General features: G+C 39.9%; 1 protein-coding gene across 3 annotated transcripts in view; it reads right to left on the reverse strand.

Moving 5' to 3' along the window:
- KIAA1549L (KIAA1549 like) overlaps window positions 1-17,951 on the reverse strand; it is a 281,873-nt gene that overhangs the window by 184,755 nt on the left and 79,167 nt on the right. For 2 of the 3 annotated variants that reach the window (XM_082270115.1, XM_082270114.1), the window contains exons 1-2: window positions 7,320-7,582; window positions 2,400-3,008 (exon numbers count right to left, since the gene is read on the reverse strand). In XM_082270115.1, coding sequence (XP_082126241.1) covers window positions 2,400-3,008; window positions 7,320-7,503 — 793 coding nt within the window. In that variant the 5' untranslated portion in view covers window positions 7,504-7,582. Of the gene's footprint in view, window positions 1-2,399; window positions 7,602-17,951 lie in introns of those variants that run through there. The other variant, XM_082270116.1, reaches the window with a different exon arrangement.

Consider the following 17,951-nt stretch of genomic DNA (forward strand, 5'->3'; position numbering starts at 1 on the left):
AAATTTCTAATCATTATCAGCTACCTAATAGCTTGCTGGGGCAGCTTTTGCAGCCAATATAAGATGTCCTTTTTTTTAAAAAAAAATATATTTTTGAAAAGTAAAATACCCACCATTATCATCTCTGAAATGCTTCATTGAGAAAATAAAATCTATAGTCTAGCTTCCTGCTCTTTTTCATTCTCAGCTTGAGCAACTGGATGTTGCACTTGAAAGGAAGGAAATTAAATACTGAAGCACGACCTTAGGCTTTTAGCAGCAAATAATGATAATTGTGTTGGTTTACCCAATATATACATTATTTATTGACCAGCAATTGCAGTTGTAAAACGAATTTCCATTAATTTTCTGTGGGTTTTAAAGACATACCCTATTTTATTTAAGCTAATGTGATTTTTTAGAATATTTTTTATGATTTTCTCTTGCACTTGTATGCTATTTTATATAGTAGCAAGAAACTGAACATGGGTTGACCTGACATTCCCAATGGATGCTCTTCTGTGATAATATTGGTATTATAACTTGTCCATAGCATCTAATCTATAGCACAATATGAGGTATATTTATAAAGCAATGAATGCAACATTCAATGGTGATGAATTATTCATTGTCGTTTAAAATACATGCATCTGGAAGATTCACCTGTAGTGAATTTTTAGTGAATGTCAGATTAACTGCTTTATATCAACCCACTTTTTTTTAGCTTTACAGGATGGGAGTAAATGAAGAGAGGCCACCTGAGGTCTGACAGTTGTGTTGTCAAATGACTGAATTCATGTTGGTAACATATTGGGGTTGATTTACTAAAGGCATATACTATGCACTTTGCAAGTGCAGTTGCAGTTAGCATGGGCATTTGCTCCAGAGCTTAAAAAAGTTAGGCAAAGCTTCACTTTGCAAAGAATACCCAATCGCATGCAAGGACAATTAAACAAAAAATAAATTTTTTGCTTCGATGATGAAAGTCAGTGGAGCTTCCTCTCATTTGCTAAGCTCTGGAACAAATGCACTTGAACAGTGCAGGTGAACTTGCAAAGTGCACAGTTTATATGTCTATAGTAAATCAACCCCAATATGTCTTTCAGCTCCTAAAGCTGGCCATACACTGGTAGTTTTTCAAATGAATGTTTGTATGAAAAAATCTCATCAGTACGTACGATAATGCCAAAAGAGACTTGACAAATGTCATTTGAAAGTACTTAAAAAGGAATTTCTCAAATGAAAACCACATTCACTGTTAGAAGTTTCTTCGTTCGAGAAAAAAATTCCATCCTGTTCCTTTAAATTATTATTTTTTTTTTAAATTTCTTGTTACTAGTCTTGAAAACTAATGTCCCCACAAATCATTAGAAAATCAAAGGAACATTCCTAAAACAAAAACTTAAAAGAAATTCTACTGGTGTATGGCTAGCTTAACCACCTTAGCGGTATCCCCGAGCGTGACTCGGGGTGGATTTTTTAGGCTAGGATCGGTATCCCCGAGTCACGCTCGGGGTAGATGTGCAGAGCATGCAGCGCTGTCCCTTACCTTCTCCTGGCGATCCAGCGATGATCTCCCATTGCTGTGATCGCCAGCCGGGATCCCCGCCGCTCGTCCGTCGGTCTGATGACTTCCTGGTTCCGTTCCCTGTAGCAGCAATGCTGCATGGGAGCGGAACTGGGAGGGAAATTCAAACGTTGCACAAAACACAAACACATAACATTCATATTATATATATATATATATATATATATATATATATATATATATATATATATATATATATGTATATATATATATATATATGTATATATATATATATATATGTGTGTGTGTGTATATATATATATATATATATATATATATACATATATATATGTGTGTATATATATATATATATATATGTACATATATATATATATATATATATATATACATATGTACATATATATATATATATATATATATATATATATATATATATATATATATATATATATTATATAATAAAATTATATTATTGATTAGATTATAATTCATGCGTTTGTGTTTCAAATTTATCACATCTGGGATATCTACTAGAGTCTTGTTTGGTCAGGTTTACGTCAGTAATTACTAAGAATTGTAAGCCTATAATACATAACGCCAAATTTCCATGCAAAAAATTGTACCGCTTTTGGTACATAATTCCTGACATAATCATACCGCCAGGGAGGTTAAGTAACCATAGTGCAGAACCTATGGTTGTTTAAATGATTTACCTATTCCCAACAGAATAAACAGAAAAAATAGTATTAACAGATCGTAAAATCTAACATTATGTTCTTTTCCGGTATCGTTAAAGTTGTATTGTAACTTCAGCTTGTTCTACTTTATTGGGTAAGAATGATAAAAGGCTGAGAACTCTGAAAGAGCTTACCTGTTTTGACCATAGTTTCTGTTGAGTGCTGGCATCCAAATTGGGCAGGCGTTGTTGCTGGTGTAGAAAGTATGGTACTCAGGATTGTGCTCAAAACAGTAGAAGCATTTGATACTGGCACCAAAGGAGCATTCGTTATCTTGGTGGACATCACTGTGGAGGCTATAGCTGATGAAGTTATGTTCCGAGGGTGAACAGTTGTAGTGGTGGTGTCTAAAAGAGTTGTAGCAGTGATTGTAGTAGGCACATGTGTTGTAGGTGCATGTGTAGTAGTAGTAGTAGTAGTAGTAACAGTAGTAGTGTTAGTACTTGAAGGGGGCACTAAAACTGTACTACTTGTCATTTTAGTTTGAGGAACCACAGTGGTAGGTGTATATGTTGTGTAATTTGCTATTATAAAGTTAGTTGTCTTTGAAGTAACAACATTTGATGTCTGAATTTGTGGAGTTCTTGTAATTAGAGCAGTCAACAATGTGTTTGTTACTGATGCATGGCCTGTGGGGACTGCGTGGGTTATGTAGGAAGAGGATGGCACTGTTGTAAAGCTTTTAGTTGCATTTCCTGCAGGTGAAACACCGGAAACCTCAGCAGAAGATGCCATAGTAGAGACTGTAGAGAAAGAACCAGATATGTTTGTTGGAACGATTGCAGTTATATATGGAGAGGTTGATGAAAGAGGAGATGTTATGGATGGGGAAGGCAAATGGGATGTCGTTGAAGACATAGTGTTTGAAATGGCCGGAGTAATACTATCAGTGACTGTAGATGATGTTTCTCTATATGTTGTGGACCCTGAGTATGTCAAGGTTTCAGATGTATCTGTTGTGTTATGTTGAGTAACTGTAATATTACCTACAGTCGTTGAGGATGTTGTGCTTTCAGAACTAAGAGACAAATTAAAATTGCTTGTAGGAGATAGTGAATAGGTGTCCATTCCAGATGTTGGCTGAGATACTGAAGATTCAGTAGTAGAGAAGGTCTCATTGATGGCGCTTGGTGAGGTTTCTTGGCTTGTCTGATTTATATATTCTTGCTTACCACTGAATGTTATACTTGGGGCTAGAGATGTCTGAGTTGACATAGAAATATGTGCAACTGTTAGGCTACTAGAATGAGATTGCTGACTTGGATGAATGGATGTCTGCAACATCTCTGTTGCTGCTGTAACAGTGTTATATGTAACTGTCTTATTAGATTGTTCTGTTTGTGATTCAGCAGAACTTGTGGAACTGGACACTGTTGAAAATTTATCTTGCATCTTTGTAATTGCATTAGTGGGGGTATAAATAGCAGGTTCAGATGTCACCTCTGCAGTTAAAGTTGATTGTAAATGTGCTTGTGTTGATGTTTCAAAATCAGCTGTGTAACCACCCTGGGAAGAAAATGCTGTTGTGTTTAATGTACTCGGCAATGCTGTAGCAGATATTTCAGTATTATAATCTATTACAGTCACTGATGTTAATCTATGTATTGGGGTCGTCTCCACTGATTTTACTTCTGACACTGTTGTTGAGATACTTTGCTCAGTATCAGTATTAGGATAGGTGCTCAGTTCAGAAAAAGAAGGCATAGAAGATCCTGTTGAGGTCGAGGTTCCAGGCTTAGTCTGTGTTTGGCTAGAAAATGTACTGCCTTCAGTATTATTGTCTGTGATGGTGTCAGCTTTGGACTCAGATGTAGCACTGGATGTCAAGGTAGATACAAAAGTTGTAGCAGCACTAGTAGCTTTAGATGGGGGTGATAAAGATGTTGTAAGACTTTTTAACAAATGTGATGGTGATGTAAGATCAGAGCCTTCAGTACTTATTGCAGTATTATTCTGCAATGTTATTAGATTACTGGTGGTCATTTCATCAGCTTTTGTGGTTAATTGTGGTGCATTAGTATTTTGTTCCATACTTGTACTAAGATTAGAAGTCAATCTGGAAGTAGTTAAAAAGGTAACATTTTTTAAGGTTTCAAAATCTGTCATTGTTGATAAAGAAACTGTACTTTCTTGACTAGAAGCAGTTAAAAAGTCATTGTTTTTTGAGGTTCCAAAATCTGTCATTGCTGATAAAGAAACTGGACTTTCTTGACTAGAATGAGGTAAAGAGACATCGTTTTTTGAGGTTTCAAAATCTGTCATTGTTGATAAAGAAACTAGACTTTCTTGACTAGCAGTAGTTAAAAAGTCATTGCTTTTTGAGGATCCAAAATCTGTCATTGTTGATAAAGAAACTGGACTTTCTTGACTAGAAGTAGTTAAAGAGGCATCGTTTTTTGAGGTTTCAAAGTCTGTCATTGTTGTTAAAGAAACTGGACTTTCTAGACTAGCAGTGGTTAAGGCATCGTTTTTTGAGGTTCCAAAATCTGTCATTGTTGATAAAGAAACTGTACTGTCTTGACTAGAAGTAGTTAAAGAGGCATCGTTTTTTGAGGTTTCAAAGTCTGTCATTGTTGATAAAGAAACTGGACTTTCTTGACTAGAAGTAGTTAAAGAGGCATCGTTTTTTGAGGTTTCAAAGTCTGTCATTGTTGATAAAGAAACTGGACTTTCTTGACTAGAAGTAGTTAAAGAGGCATCGTTTTTTGAGGTTTCAAAGTCTGTCATTGTTGTTAAAGAAACTGGGCTTTCTAGACTAGCAGTGGTTAAGGCGTCGTTTTTTGAGGTTCCAAAAGTTGTCATTGTTGCTAAAGAAACTGTACTGTCTTGACTAGAAGTAGTTAAAGAGGCATCTGATATTGAGGTTTCAAAGTCTGTCATTGTTGTTAAAGAAACTGGACTTTCTAGACTAGCAGTGGTTAAAAAGGCATTGTTTGTTGAGGTTCCAAAATCTGTCATTGTTGATAATGAACCTGTATTTTCTTGATTGGAAATAGGTACAGTTGTGACTGTGTAATGGAAATCCCTTGTGGAATATGAGTATGGGCTTTCGGTGTGCATACCAATACTAGGTGTATCTGTGAGCATAGAAGGTGCAAATGTTTCTGAAGTGGGCAGTGTTAATGCACTCACCTCAGCTGGTGATAATTTGGTAGAAATATCTGGAATACCGGAAGTTGTGAGGCTATCACTAATAGCATTTGTTAAAGGCCATGTAGTTGTTTGCCTTAAAGGTGATGTTGTTATCAGTTCATTTGTATTCAGTTCCACAATATTATTAGCACTGGTAGTCAACTCATCAGAAGGTGGCATGTTGCTGGCCGTGGGTTTCACATTTGTTATTGCTGGTATAAAAGCTGTATAGTTTTTGCTTACTGTTGGATTGTTTGTGAAACCTGTTGAATCTGTCCGGTAGATCTCTGTGTTGTCATCTAGGGTGCTAGTCACTTCAAATGTTATGATAGAGGAAGATGTTTCTGTTGCTGACTCTGTATAGGATGGTATTGAGGAAATCATTAGTGTTTCTGATGTGAAACTAGGAATTTCAGTGACATGCCACGTTGTTGTTTCATTTTGGATGGCATCTGGTGTGGACACTGTTGTATCATCTTTTAATGTCACAGCTGTTGGTGTATTGGCAGTTGTGTCTGGTCCAATACTAAACGGGGATGTAATTTCTTCAGTATGTGAAATTGTTGACGATGACACAATATTTGCTAAGGTTGTGGACTTGCTATTGGTAGAAACTAAAACTGTACTTTCTTCAGTAATACTTTCAGTGCTATCTAAGTTAGCTGTGGAACTGACAAAGGGATCAAATGTAAAACTGGTCACACTGTTGTGTGTGTTACCTTCACTTGACTTAGCAGGAAATAATGTCGACATGATAGGGGAAGCTACTGATGTACTTAAAAAAGTGGTGTCAACATTATCTGTGGCAACTATGGAAGTCATGGCACTCTCAGAATTGGTTAATTCTGTTGCAGAGGTCATGGTCTCAACAGAAAATAGCTTTGAAACTATGGTTGGCTGGATAGTACTTGACACAGTATCTATATAAAAATAAGAGCTTGATGTGTATTCTGATGATGTGAAGGTTGAAGACTGCTCTGTTGGTGACGTCCTTGAAGATATAAATACCCCACTTATCATAGGACCTTTTGTAGAGGTATGCACTTCATTACTACTTTCTGAAGTTATGTGTAGCTCAGGAGATGTAGATTGCAAGAAGTCTAACTGAACATTTGAACTCAACTCAGTTGTCCCGGTGATCCCCTGGGTTTCTCCAATTTCTGTGGTAGTATAATGGAAAGGTGTGGTTACTGTCATACCTGAAGTTTTTGAAAATGTTTCCTCAGTGGTCCTGACTGTTGTGTTTATCTCTGTAAAAATGTGTGTGTCTATAGTTTGGGTATTCAAAGAATCCGTGATTGCTGAAAACTTGGAAACTGGATTGGTAGTTTGAGGGCTGGTATTTAAGTTAATAGTTGTTTGAGATGTATCAGTTTCTTTCCTTTCTGAATCTGAAGTACTTACGTCTGTGGCAGTGTTTTCAAGCCCAATAGTTAAAGGTAGATTGGTTATGCTCTGGGCTTCTAAAGATGGTGTTACTGGAGTACTTGTATACACTGTTACCTCTATAAATGGTTTCGTTGATACAACTCTAGAAGTAAATTTTTCAGTTGTAGGTTTTACAGTTGTAGAACCCTCTATAAACACCCCTGTCTGTGAATCTGTGTCTCCTGGCAAGCTGGTGGTTTGAGGAATCAAGATATTGCTGGTTGGAATGTAGGTAGAATTTAGAATATTTGTAACTGTGTCCTGATTTAATGTTTCCTGCTCATTGGTTCCTAATGTTACTAAACCTTCTATGTCAGTGTAAGGCACATTAGTGGAAGATCTATCTGACAGAGAAGACTGGTTTGGCAATGATGATGACAATGGTGATGAGGATGAAAGAGGAATGGAAGGACCTGTTGCAGGTAATGTGGATGCATATGAGGATGCTGAATAGGGGAACATTAAAAGGGGTGATGTGCTGGTATCACTTAGACCTGAGTCTGTAGGCTGGAGTGAAGATAAAGGTGAAGATTCAGAAAGGTTGCTATCCCCCAACTGTACTGTTGTATTGTCCTGCACATTGTCAGTTGGACTAGTAAAATTATCCTTAACATCCATGCTGGATTGTGTAGTGTTGTCATGAAAATTAACATCCCCAGTCTCCGCTGTTTGTTGCATTGCACTGAGCACTTCACCCGTTGCAGAGGAAACAGGCGGTTCTTCAGAAGGCCGCAATTCAGTTGTTAGGATGCTTTCATCTGTTGTCATTGTTGAACCTGTAATGACAAGCACATTTGTATGTTTTAGATTGCAGTAGCCTATAGAAGCATAAATATGATTATACAAAAATAAATTATTGGTTTGGCCTTTATTTGTTATTGTTGTATATATCAATACATACTTTTTTGCTGGTGACAAATTAAGTTTAGTTCTAGATTATGATTATGAAAATTAATAAACCATGTCAATTTTATGTATCATTTATTTAAATACATCACCTTTATTTTAAGACCTAATTAAGATCTAAAGTCTGCCTGTTCAAAAAAAAATGGAAGTCAACAATATCCATGGTGTGTACTTACTTTTCTACAAACTATAGGAATGATGGTACTTTATAAAACAATCTGGCCTATCTCTGATCTAAGCATTTGAAGACCAGTTGGTTAGCAGCTGGTCACTGCCATTGCTGACTATTTTGCATAAATGACACAATGCCAGAGTCCACAGGATAACAAGGATAGCTTGGCATGTCCAGATGGAGAACAGGAAAGACTGCCACAATATTATACATTCAGCTTATGATCTAAAAGGCTAAATAGCCTGAATGCAACAAGAAGTAGCTCAATATGTGACAACAGTATGAAATAAATAATCAGTAATAATAGGAGTTACAAAAACCTTGAAAAAGGAAAGGTGTTTGTGGTGACCGCAGCCACCAATTAGGTATTTTGTGATAGCTGCCCTTTAAATCTTCCAGCAGTCACTAATAAATAAAAATGTAATTCAAGGGCTTTTGAGAATGCTCTGATTGGCAGAGCGAAATGCGTCAAGCCGTTACTCTCACGCATCACGTCACTTCCGGTCCAAGCGGGTGGAACGCATAGGAAAGTTTGGCGTCCCCGAGTTAGGAGCTGATACCGCATATTTTAATCGTAACGCTGTAAGTGCAACCTTGATTGATTTTTAATAAAGTTGTTAATACTGCACGATGAGGTCTCTCTCCATTTGAATTTTATGGTGGATCTATTCCTGGATGGTAATAATCGGAAACTGCTGAGATCTGAGTGTGAGGAGATATTGATCTGAGGTGTTGACAACCTGGTGCTTTCCTGGGATCCTGGCCGTTGTTTATGCTTATAAGGCTTGATTCCTCTTACAGGAGGACGTGTGAGCACTGAGCACTTTGATCATCACAGTATTTGGTGTAAGACAGCAGACAAGCACTGAGCACTTTTGGTATGAAGAGGAAAATTAATGTATTTATTGACACCGAGCACTGGACACTTTAATATTGAAATTAATTATATGTTTACACTAATGAGTTTAATAGTAATAACATATAGCACTTTATAATATTCTTGGATATTTTTGGACATTTTTTTGATTTATGTATTTATGATAATGCGTTTTATATCACTTAGCACTTTATAATATATTTTACATGGTATGGTATTTATTTTAAAAGATATTTATTTAAAGGATATTTTTGCTCATATATTAGCATAATATTGGCACTAGTGACACATTATTTATTTAACCGCTTGCCGACCGCCGCACGACTATTTACTGCGGCGGTCAGCCTCTCACAGGCTGAGCGACGTAGTACTACGTCGCTAGCCTTTAAGGGTCTAGGGAGCGAGCGCGCGGTCACGAACCCCCCCCCCGTGCGTGTGACCGGTGGACCCGATCGTCCACCGGTCACTCGCGATTGTCGGTGCAGAGGGAGAAAGGCAGGCGGCTAATGTAAACAAGCCGCCTGTCATTCTCCCCTGTGTAGAAACAGTGATCATAAGGTTCTACTATGTAGAACCGTTGATCACTGTTCCTACACCTCAAGCCACAGCCAATCACAGTTAGAATCACGCCCCTAGGGACACACATAGCCCCTCCCTCTCAAAAAAGTTAACCCCTTCACTGCCAGTGTAATTTTACAGTAACAGTGCATATGTATAGCACTGATTACTGTAGAAATGTCACTGGTAACCCCAAAAGTGTCAAAAATGTCAGTCAAGGGTCCGATCTGTCCGCCGCAATGTCGCAAAAAAATCGCAGATTGCCGCCATTACGCGTTAAAAAAAAACAACAAAAATGACAAAAATCTTTCCCTTTGTTAGTAAATGCGATAACTTTTTCGCAAACCAGTCAAAATACACTTTTTGCGATTTTTTTTTACCAAACATATGTAGCATAAAACAAATTGGCTGAAAATGTTAAAAAATTTTGATTTTTACATTTTTTTGGGGGGCAATTTCATATAAAAAAATGTGAAAAATATTGTTATTTTTGCTAAATTGACCCTCTTTTTTTGTTTATAGCGCATGATCAAAAAATCGCACAGGTGATCAAATACCACCAAAAGAAAGCTCCGTTTGTGGGGAAAAAAAGGACGTCAATTTTGTTTAGATACAGCGTCGCACGACCGCGCAATTGTCCGTTAAAGTCACGCAGTGCCGAATCACAAAATAGGCCCTGGTCAGGAAGGGGGTAAAATCTTCCGGGGCTTAAGTGGTTAATATTGAGCAGCGCTGATACTTACCCATTCAACTTTTGTAAAAGGTATCCCCTTTTTTCAGCAGCAGCTCATCTTTAATTGTTTACATTTATTCCCGAAGCGCAGGCACTTTTGTATATAATAGCTAGTAGTAGTTAGTAATTTTCAATTGGACTTGTTTTCTAATTCAGTAGATATTTTGCCACTTACCAAGTGGTTTCCTCAGCTCAAGAGTGTCAGGTGATTGGATTACCAGGGCAAAATAATAAAAAAAAATATTAAGTACATCTCTGCTATACACCTCTTACCTATGGATTGGGGTTCTCCTGACACCCCCGATAGGACCAGAACTGACTCCTGGAACTGAAATGTTCTGTATCCTGGCTTCTAGCTGGGCCCCCTGAGCCCTCAATGAGACCCTCTGTCTCTTGGCTTCTGGCTGGGCCCTCTTACCCCTCAATGAGACATCTGTCTCATGGCTGATAGCTGGGGTCCCCTGACCCTGGATGAGACCTTCCTTCTCCCACACTGGGAGCGGCCTCCAAACTGGAAGCTGTCTACCAACTGGGAGCTCCGAGCTATCCTTAGACCTGAGCATATAATGACCCTGCACAGATGTGTACCCAGCCAGGTTGCAGACATCTAGCAAAACCCGGACACAGGATTCAATGTTCCAGTCCAGAACTTCAGAATCTGGAGAAAGCCAAAAACACAACATTCTCCACTCAGAAATGATAGAACCTCGCATTAACCTTAAATGTGAATCCTGTGTCACATGTTCCTATATTTTTAGAGTGACAGGGCCCCTCTCTGTCACAATACACATTTTCCTAGTTTTAACCCCTAAAGTAAATCTATGGTCACAGCACGCACTTTCATTTTTTAAAATCAGCATTGTAATAGAAATACAAAAAAAAGTTATATCTGACAATCCAATATAAACTTGCTCGAAAAGCGTCCTTTCATGTTGTGAGTGCTGCCCGTCTGCTGGCCATCTTTCCAGAACTTCTTGAATTCCCTGCATGCTCTGCAGCTTCTCTGCTGCTGTTTACTTTCCATTTCTAAGGACTTCATGTCCCATGGTACCTTACTGCCTGCAAGCAGTGATTTGTGAACTGACTCCACCTCCTCAAACTCCTCCTCTCAGCACCTCTGTAGTTCAGAAGACAGGCTCTGAGAATTCTGTAACAGCAGTATCCATCAACAGTCACACTGTTACAGAATTCAAGGAAGTAAATGTGTGCTTTGATATTCACAAAGTAAGTTTACAAACTTAACGATCATTCAGAATAATATGAGTATGCAAGAAATCATTGAAATACAACGTGAAAACAAATAGTCTGTTTTTTTCTTAACCGCTTGCCGACCGCCGCACGAACATATACTGCGGCGGTCAGCCCCTCACAGGCAGAGTGACGTATCGGTACGTCACTAGCCTGGGAGGGTCTGGGGAGCGAGCGCGCGCCCCCGGTGGCGCGCTCCCGCGCGGTCACGGACCCCCCCGCGCGTGTGACCGGCGGACCCGATGTACGCTGGTCACTCGGCGATCGGCGGGGGAGAGGGAGAAAGGCAGGCAGCTTGTGAAAACAAGCCGCCTGTCATTCCCCCCTGTGTAGAAACACTGATCATACGGTTCTACTATGTAGAACCGTTGATCAGTGTAACTACACCTCAAGCCACAGCCAATCACAGTTAGAATCACACCCCTAGGGACACACACAGCCCCTCCCTCTCAAATAAAGTTAACCCCTTCACTGCCAGTGTATTTTTACAGTAACAGTGCATATATATAGCACTGATTACTGTAGAAATGTCACTGGTAACCCCAAAAGTGTCAAAAATGTCAGTCAAGGGTCCGATCTGTCCGCGCAATGTCGCAGTACCGCAAAAAAATCGCAGATCGCCGCCATTACGCGTTAAAAAAAAAACAACAAAAATGACAAAAATCTTTCCCTTTGTTAGTAAACGTGATAACTTTTGCGCAAACCAATCAAAATACGCTTTTTGCGATTTTTTTTTTACCAAACATATGTAGCATAAAACAAATTGGCCGAAAATTTTAAAAAATTTTGATTTTTCCTTTTTTTTGGGGGGGAATTTCATACAAAAAAATGTGAAAAATATTGTTATTTTTGCAAAATTGTCGCTCTTTTTTTGTTTATAGCGCGTGATCAAAAAATCGCACAGGTGATCAAATACCGCCAAAAGAAAGCTCTGTTTGTGGGAAAAAAAGGACGTCAAATTCGTTTAGGTACAGCGTCGCACGTCCGCGCAATTGTCCGTTAAAGTCACGCAGTGCCGAATCGCAAAATACCCCCTGGTCAGGAAGGGGGTAAAATCTTCCGGGGCTTAAGTGGTTAACCCCTTGCCGACTGCCTGCCACATATATACTGCGGCAGGCTGGCTCTGCTGCGCGAATCGCCATACCTATACGGCGATCTGCGGCAGCGCTCCTGGGGTCGAGCGCATGCCGCCGCCGGTGCGCTTCTGCCCCCACTAGGCAGCTGGAATAGCGATCCACGGGACCGGCGGCACTGATTGCCGCTGGGCACCCGCAATCGCTCACGCTGAGAGAGAAGGACGGTCAGTTGTTGTAAACACAGCTGAACATTGTTCTCTCTGAAAAGATCACAGAGCGCCTTCTATATAGGTCTCTGTGATCATTTCACAAGCTCATCCCCCCATACAGTTAGAAAACACTCCCCTAGGCTCACAATTAACCCTTTGATCGCACCTAGGTTAACCCCTTCCCTGCCAGTGCCATTATTACAGCAACAGTGCATGTTTTTAGCACTGATTACTGTAGTAATGTCACTGGTCCCCCCAAAAGTGTCAGTTAGGGGCCCGATATGTCCAGCGCAATGTCGCAGTCCCGCTAAAAATCGCAGATCACCGCCATTACTAGTAAAAAATAAATAAAAAATAAAAATGACATAAATCTTTCCCCTAGTTTGTAGACACAATAACTTTTGTGCAAACCAATCAAAATACGCTTATTGTGGCAGCGTGTTTAACTATTTTTCGCCATTGAAAAGCGCTAGACCCCCCTGAGCTAACTGAAACTATCCAAATTATTCAAACTCATGCTTCATATGAGCTAATGTTTGCCTCCTCCGCTACCAGGCTATCATCTTGTGCTATTCTATGAGAACCCTGGACATCTCGATTTACCTCTACCTGTTTGTGACTGTATACCCCCTATACCCTCCCCCCCCCCTTCTACCCTTTCCTTCCCCCTTGTTCTGTCCGATAGTTCAAAGTCGGAGACCTCATATAATTTTATACATGGCTAAGTTATATGGTTAATATGGGCAGGGGGCAGCCCCCTCCACCTTGCTGGTCCCGCCTTACCTGGGCCCATGTCTGCCCGACCACTTTGAAGGATCGGGAGCTGTGGGTTCGGGGGGGGGGGGGGCTGGGGCCCGCCAACTCTCTTTTTCTCTATTTCCGTTTGTATCAAATGTTAAATTCTGTCACTGAATCTGTTCTGACTTATATGAGGCTGTGTTATGATTTGGAAAGACCTGCGAGTCACGCTGTTTTTGTGTTTGTTGCTCTCTTTACTTGAAAACCAATAAAAACGTATTGAATTTAAAATACGCTTATTGTGATTTTTTTTTACCAAAAATATATAGCAGAATACAAATTGGCCTAAAAGGAAGAAAAAAATAGATTTTTAAAATTTTTTGGGGAATGTTATATAGCAGAAAGTGAAAAATATTGTTTGGTTTTTTTTTTTCAGAATTGTCGCTCTTTTTTTGTTTATAGAGCAAAAAATAAAAATCACACAGGTGATCAAATACCACCAAAAGAAAGCTCTATTTGTGGGAAAAAAAAGAACATCAATTTTATTTAGGTACAGCGTGGCACGACCGTGCAATTGTCCGTTAAAATAACACAGTGCCGAATCGCAGAAAAATGGCCTGGTCATTAGGGGAAAATCCTTCCAGCCCAGAACTGGTTAAACATGGGTATTCTTTGAAGTGTTTTTTTTAAGTGAATTTTCATCACATTGCCTTCGCAAAGGAAAAATTCACTTGCAAAGTAAATAGCTAATTTACCTTTAGTAAATCAACCCAACTGGGTTGACAGCTTCAATAGGAAGGTAGGACACACTTAGTTTTTGGCAGATCAACAATTTTATTTTTCTGTTATTGCAGTGTTCAAAGTGTATCTATGGTCAAAATGTAAAATCTTTTTTATATCGTGCATATGATTAGATAATGAAAGTCATCAGAGCTTCACCTCAATCAGTAAGCGAAGGGAACTTTCCCCTGCAAAGTGAAAAATCCCCTGCAAAAGCCGAATTCCCTTTAGTAAATCAACCCCTGTGCCTCTGCTGCTCTGAAATCCTAAGCAGCATTGTCAGTTTTCCTGCTGAACTACAGAACTCTGCTTATCTCTACCCTCTCTGTCTTCTCCATATATATACCCTTCTATAATATCTAGAAAAACAATGTTGTTGCCCTGACTTCCAAGAGTTTGCCCAGACAGTGTGTGTGGGGAAAGGGCTCCTAGGATATGCAGTTATGGGCATGGCATGCCTATGCTTATAATAACTAAGCTTCCACTGGAAGAATAATACAATCCTGGTGATGAAGAAACAGGGAGCAAAAAAAGATGTTTCTCCTACAGAAAAAAGGGAAAGAAAAACATGAATACTGAGACATGTTCTAGAGCGTAGACCTCCAAACTATGCCCCCCCCCCCCAGGCCGCATCTAGCCTGCTTCAGGATTTTATCTGGCCTGCGGGATCAGTGGCATATCCTCAGACTGCACAGCCTAAGGATTTAGATCAGTTGGTCTCCACTTCTAATGGGGACCCTGATTTAAGGGAGGGGCTCTGATGGGGACCCTGAAGTATGGGGGAACCCGGATGAACTGGAGAACTGATGGGGTGCTGTGAAATGGTGGGGGAGCGTCTGATGTGAGGGAGGGGCTCTGATGTGATAGGGAGGCTTCTGATGTAAAGATGGACTTCTGATGTAATGGGGAACTTCTGATGTGACAGAGGACTTCTGATGTGATGGGAAGGCTTCTGATGTGAAGTTGGAAATCTGATGTGATGGGGGACTTCCAATATTTTTTGGAGGGTGTTTATTCATTCATTAAAATTGTATTCATTCTTTCATAAAAATTATTTTGGGCAATGAAAATTTGTAAAATGTGGCCCTCATACTTAAAAAATTGAAAACCCCTGCTCTAGAGGACAAGATAAGGATTTGGGTCGTGTGTATAATAGTCTTTTAATGTGATTTGTGTGGTTATAAATTTTGAGGTATATTCCTGACCCTCATTTGAACAGAGTACGCCACTGGGATGATGGACAAAATATTATGAATAATACAGAATAAGCCCAGTTGAATATGAATCATTACTACCAACTGTACTGAGGAGGCACCCTTCCATTGCTGATTTCCCCTTCTGAAATGACTAGTGCCCTGGGGGCAAAACCTGATCTAGTATGGTGAGGTGCTCTTTTAATACTGTCACATTAGAGGCTGCCTAAAGGGCCTCTTTGGCTGGTACTGGGTCCCAGCCTGCATTGCTAACTCGTATCCCTCATACGGTGATAGAGTTTCCAGGGTTGTGGCCAGCGAGGCGACAATATTGTTTGGTGGTCCTGCCACCATTTAGTGGGTTTCTGGTCAAGGATTTTTTTCTGACAGGGATGCCAACTTAGCACTCCTTAGCAGTTCGATCCCAGGCCTTTTCTCCTATCAGCAGGAGCCACTTATCTATTTATCACCGTCAAGTGTGCAATAGCCAGAGCGTGAAAAACTCTGATGATCAATGACAAGATAACCAGTATCCTCCATGACTCCACCCTAAATTCCTCAAGGTGAGGACTCCATGGTGGTCTTACACTCTTACAACTCTTCACCAGACCAGTTTAGGTTTTCCTGGTTAATCTCTTCCTCCCTCTAGCTTTGAGGAATTCCCTTCTTCTGCCTTGCTTCCTTGCTTTCTTTACTTTCCACCTTGATCTTCTCAGTCCTTTCTCTCTTTTCCCCTTTCCTCCCCCCCCCCTTTTTTTTTTTTGGTTTGTGTTTCATTTGCCCCTCTTTTCTAAGGTGGACAAGTAATTCCACACCCCTAACCCCCTTGCAGCCCCTGTACCCCTTTGGACTCAGGCACCCAGTATTGACCCCCAGCCTACACTGGAGGGCTATTGACGTTTGACAGTTCATATTCCTCTGAACATCCTAAGTTATATCCCCTGTTTGGAAATATTGTGGTTATATTTTCTCTTTGGCATTACAATAAAAAAACATTGTACCAAAAAATACTAGTGCTCTGGTTTTAATGTTTTTTTCAGTGGCTTCAGTTCTATCTTAGCCAGTAACCTAAAAACCTTATGTAAATTAGGAGTTTTGACTTTTCCTGACTTTCCTGACCTAAAAGCACTGTTACAGGGGCAGCCTTTTGAAGGCGGGTTAGCAAGCTTGATGTCGCTTTGAGTCATATAGACATACAGCTACAATCACAGATAGACGTCACAGATTCTGCCATACAGGTCATTATTTGCCAGTTGTCATGGTAGAGCTAAAGCAATATCCATTTGAAATGTTTGTAATTGGAATGCATGCCTGTTCTTTCAAAAGATATTTATAGCTATTTCTTTCAATTTCCCACAATGAAAATGTTCAAGTAACATGTAAGAAGATATTCAGGCATTCTACTCTGGGTCTGACAAAGTGTACATCCTAATAGTATATTATCTTCCCTGGTGGTCAAACTGTGATCTGAACCGATTTTAAACCAGTAGGGTCCAAAAGCTCATTGATGACGCCAGCTTGCCTATACAAGCTGCAGACACATTTAGTCCTTTCACATCAAATAATTCACTCCAGCAGAAGAGCTACTCTGATATTGTTTCTTTTAAATCTACAAAGCTGAGAGGTGATTTAATACCTTCATTGCAGGTTCTTGTGAAGCTTTTCTAAAAAAAAAAAAAAAAATCGTAAAGCTAGCTAAGAAAAAAAAAATAGTAGAAAAATAGTAAGCAATAAAAATATTTTGCCGCTTTACTGATATTTAATTTACAGCTGTCCTTCAGTAATTTCTTTCTGCCACTAGGAGTCCTCAGTCTGTCAAATTGAATGACAACCAGTGCCATACAACCCATTTCCTCTGAGCCTAGACTGTCATGGACCTGACTTTGGGGAGGTGTGGACCCACAGATTGGCTCAAAGTAATACTGCACTGCTTGGCGCTTATACACTGTTATATTAACTCCAAGCATTGTAGCCCCCTAATATTGCCACCAGAGGAGAAGAGGAAAGACCTGTAACACCTGTTATTCTGCTATGAATCAATTATATGAATAAACTATCTTAGACATTTGTTTGGCACTCTCATTGGATTGTATACATGTGAACTCTCAACTCTGGGACCTTTCCCAGTTCCAGAGGGAAGCCCCTTTTTTGTGGAGTAGTGCAGAACCAGAGCCAGTGCCCCCAGTGACAGTTTCAGAAGATCTGAATCCTGCACCCCAATTATTCTTGTGTTTGCACAACAGTTCTGCCAGTGGAGGGCCTCTCAACTGGCTGCAGATCACTTGTCCAGTTACCTCTATGTCAGACTCATCAGGTGTGGCCTTTCAGAGCCACTGAAAGAGGGAAGCAAAGAAAATGATCTTCCCTGGGCTTGTCCATAAACTAAGGGAGTTGAGGGAAATGGAGTTAAATGGGCCTGCTTCTGCATTTGAGTACTGTATAGCAAGTAAATGGGCACTTGGATACGTCTTCTATACTCGTCTGATCTCTGGTGTGATTATCTGCAGATTTACCAATCTAGCGATGCAGTAGCATTCCTGTTCTGGGTTAAATGATGATGGTTATCCCATGCCCTGGGAGCACAGGATATCAAGGCTATGCCCCCGGACAGGAGGAATTCTACAGAAAGCAGTGCA

The sequence above is a fragment of the Pelophylax lessonae genome (assembly GCF_965119305.1).
Source record: "Pelophylax lessonae genome assembly, chromosome: 10".
Classification (NCBI taxonomy): domain Eukaryota; kingdom Metazoa; phylum Chordata; class Amphibia; order Anura; family Ranidae; genus Pelophylax; species Pelophylax lessonae.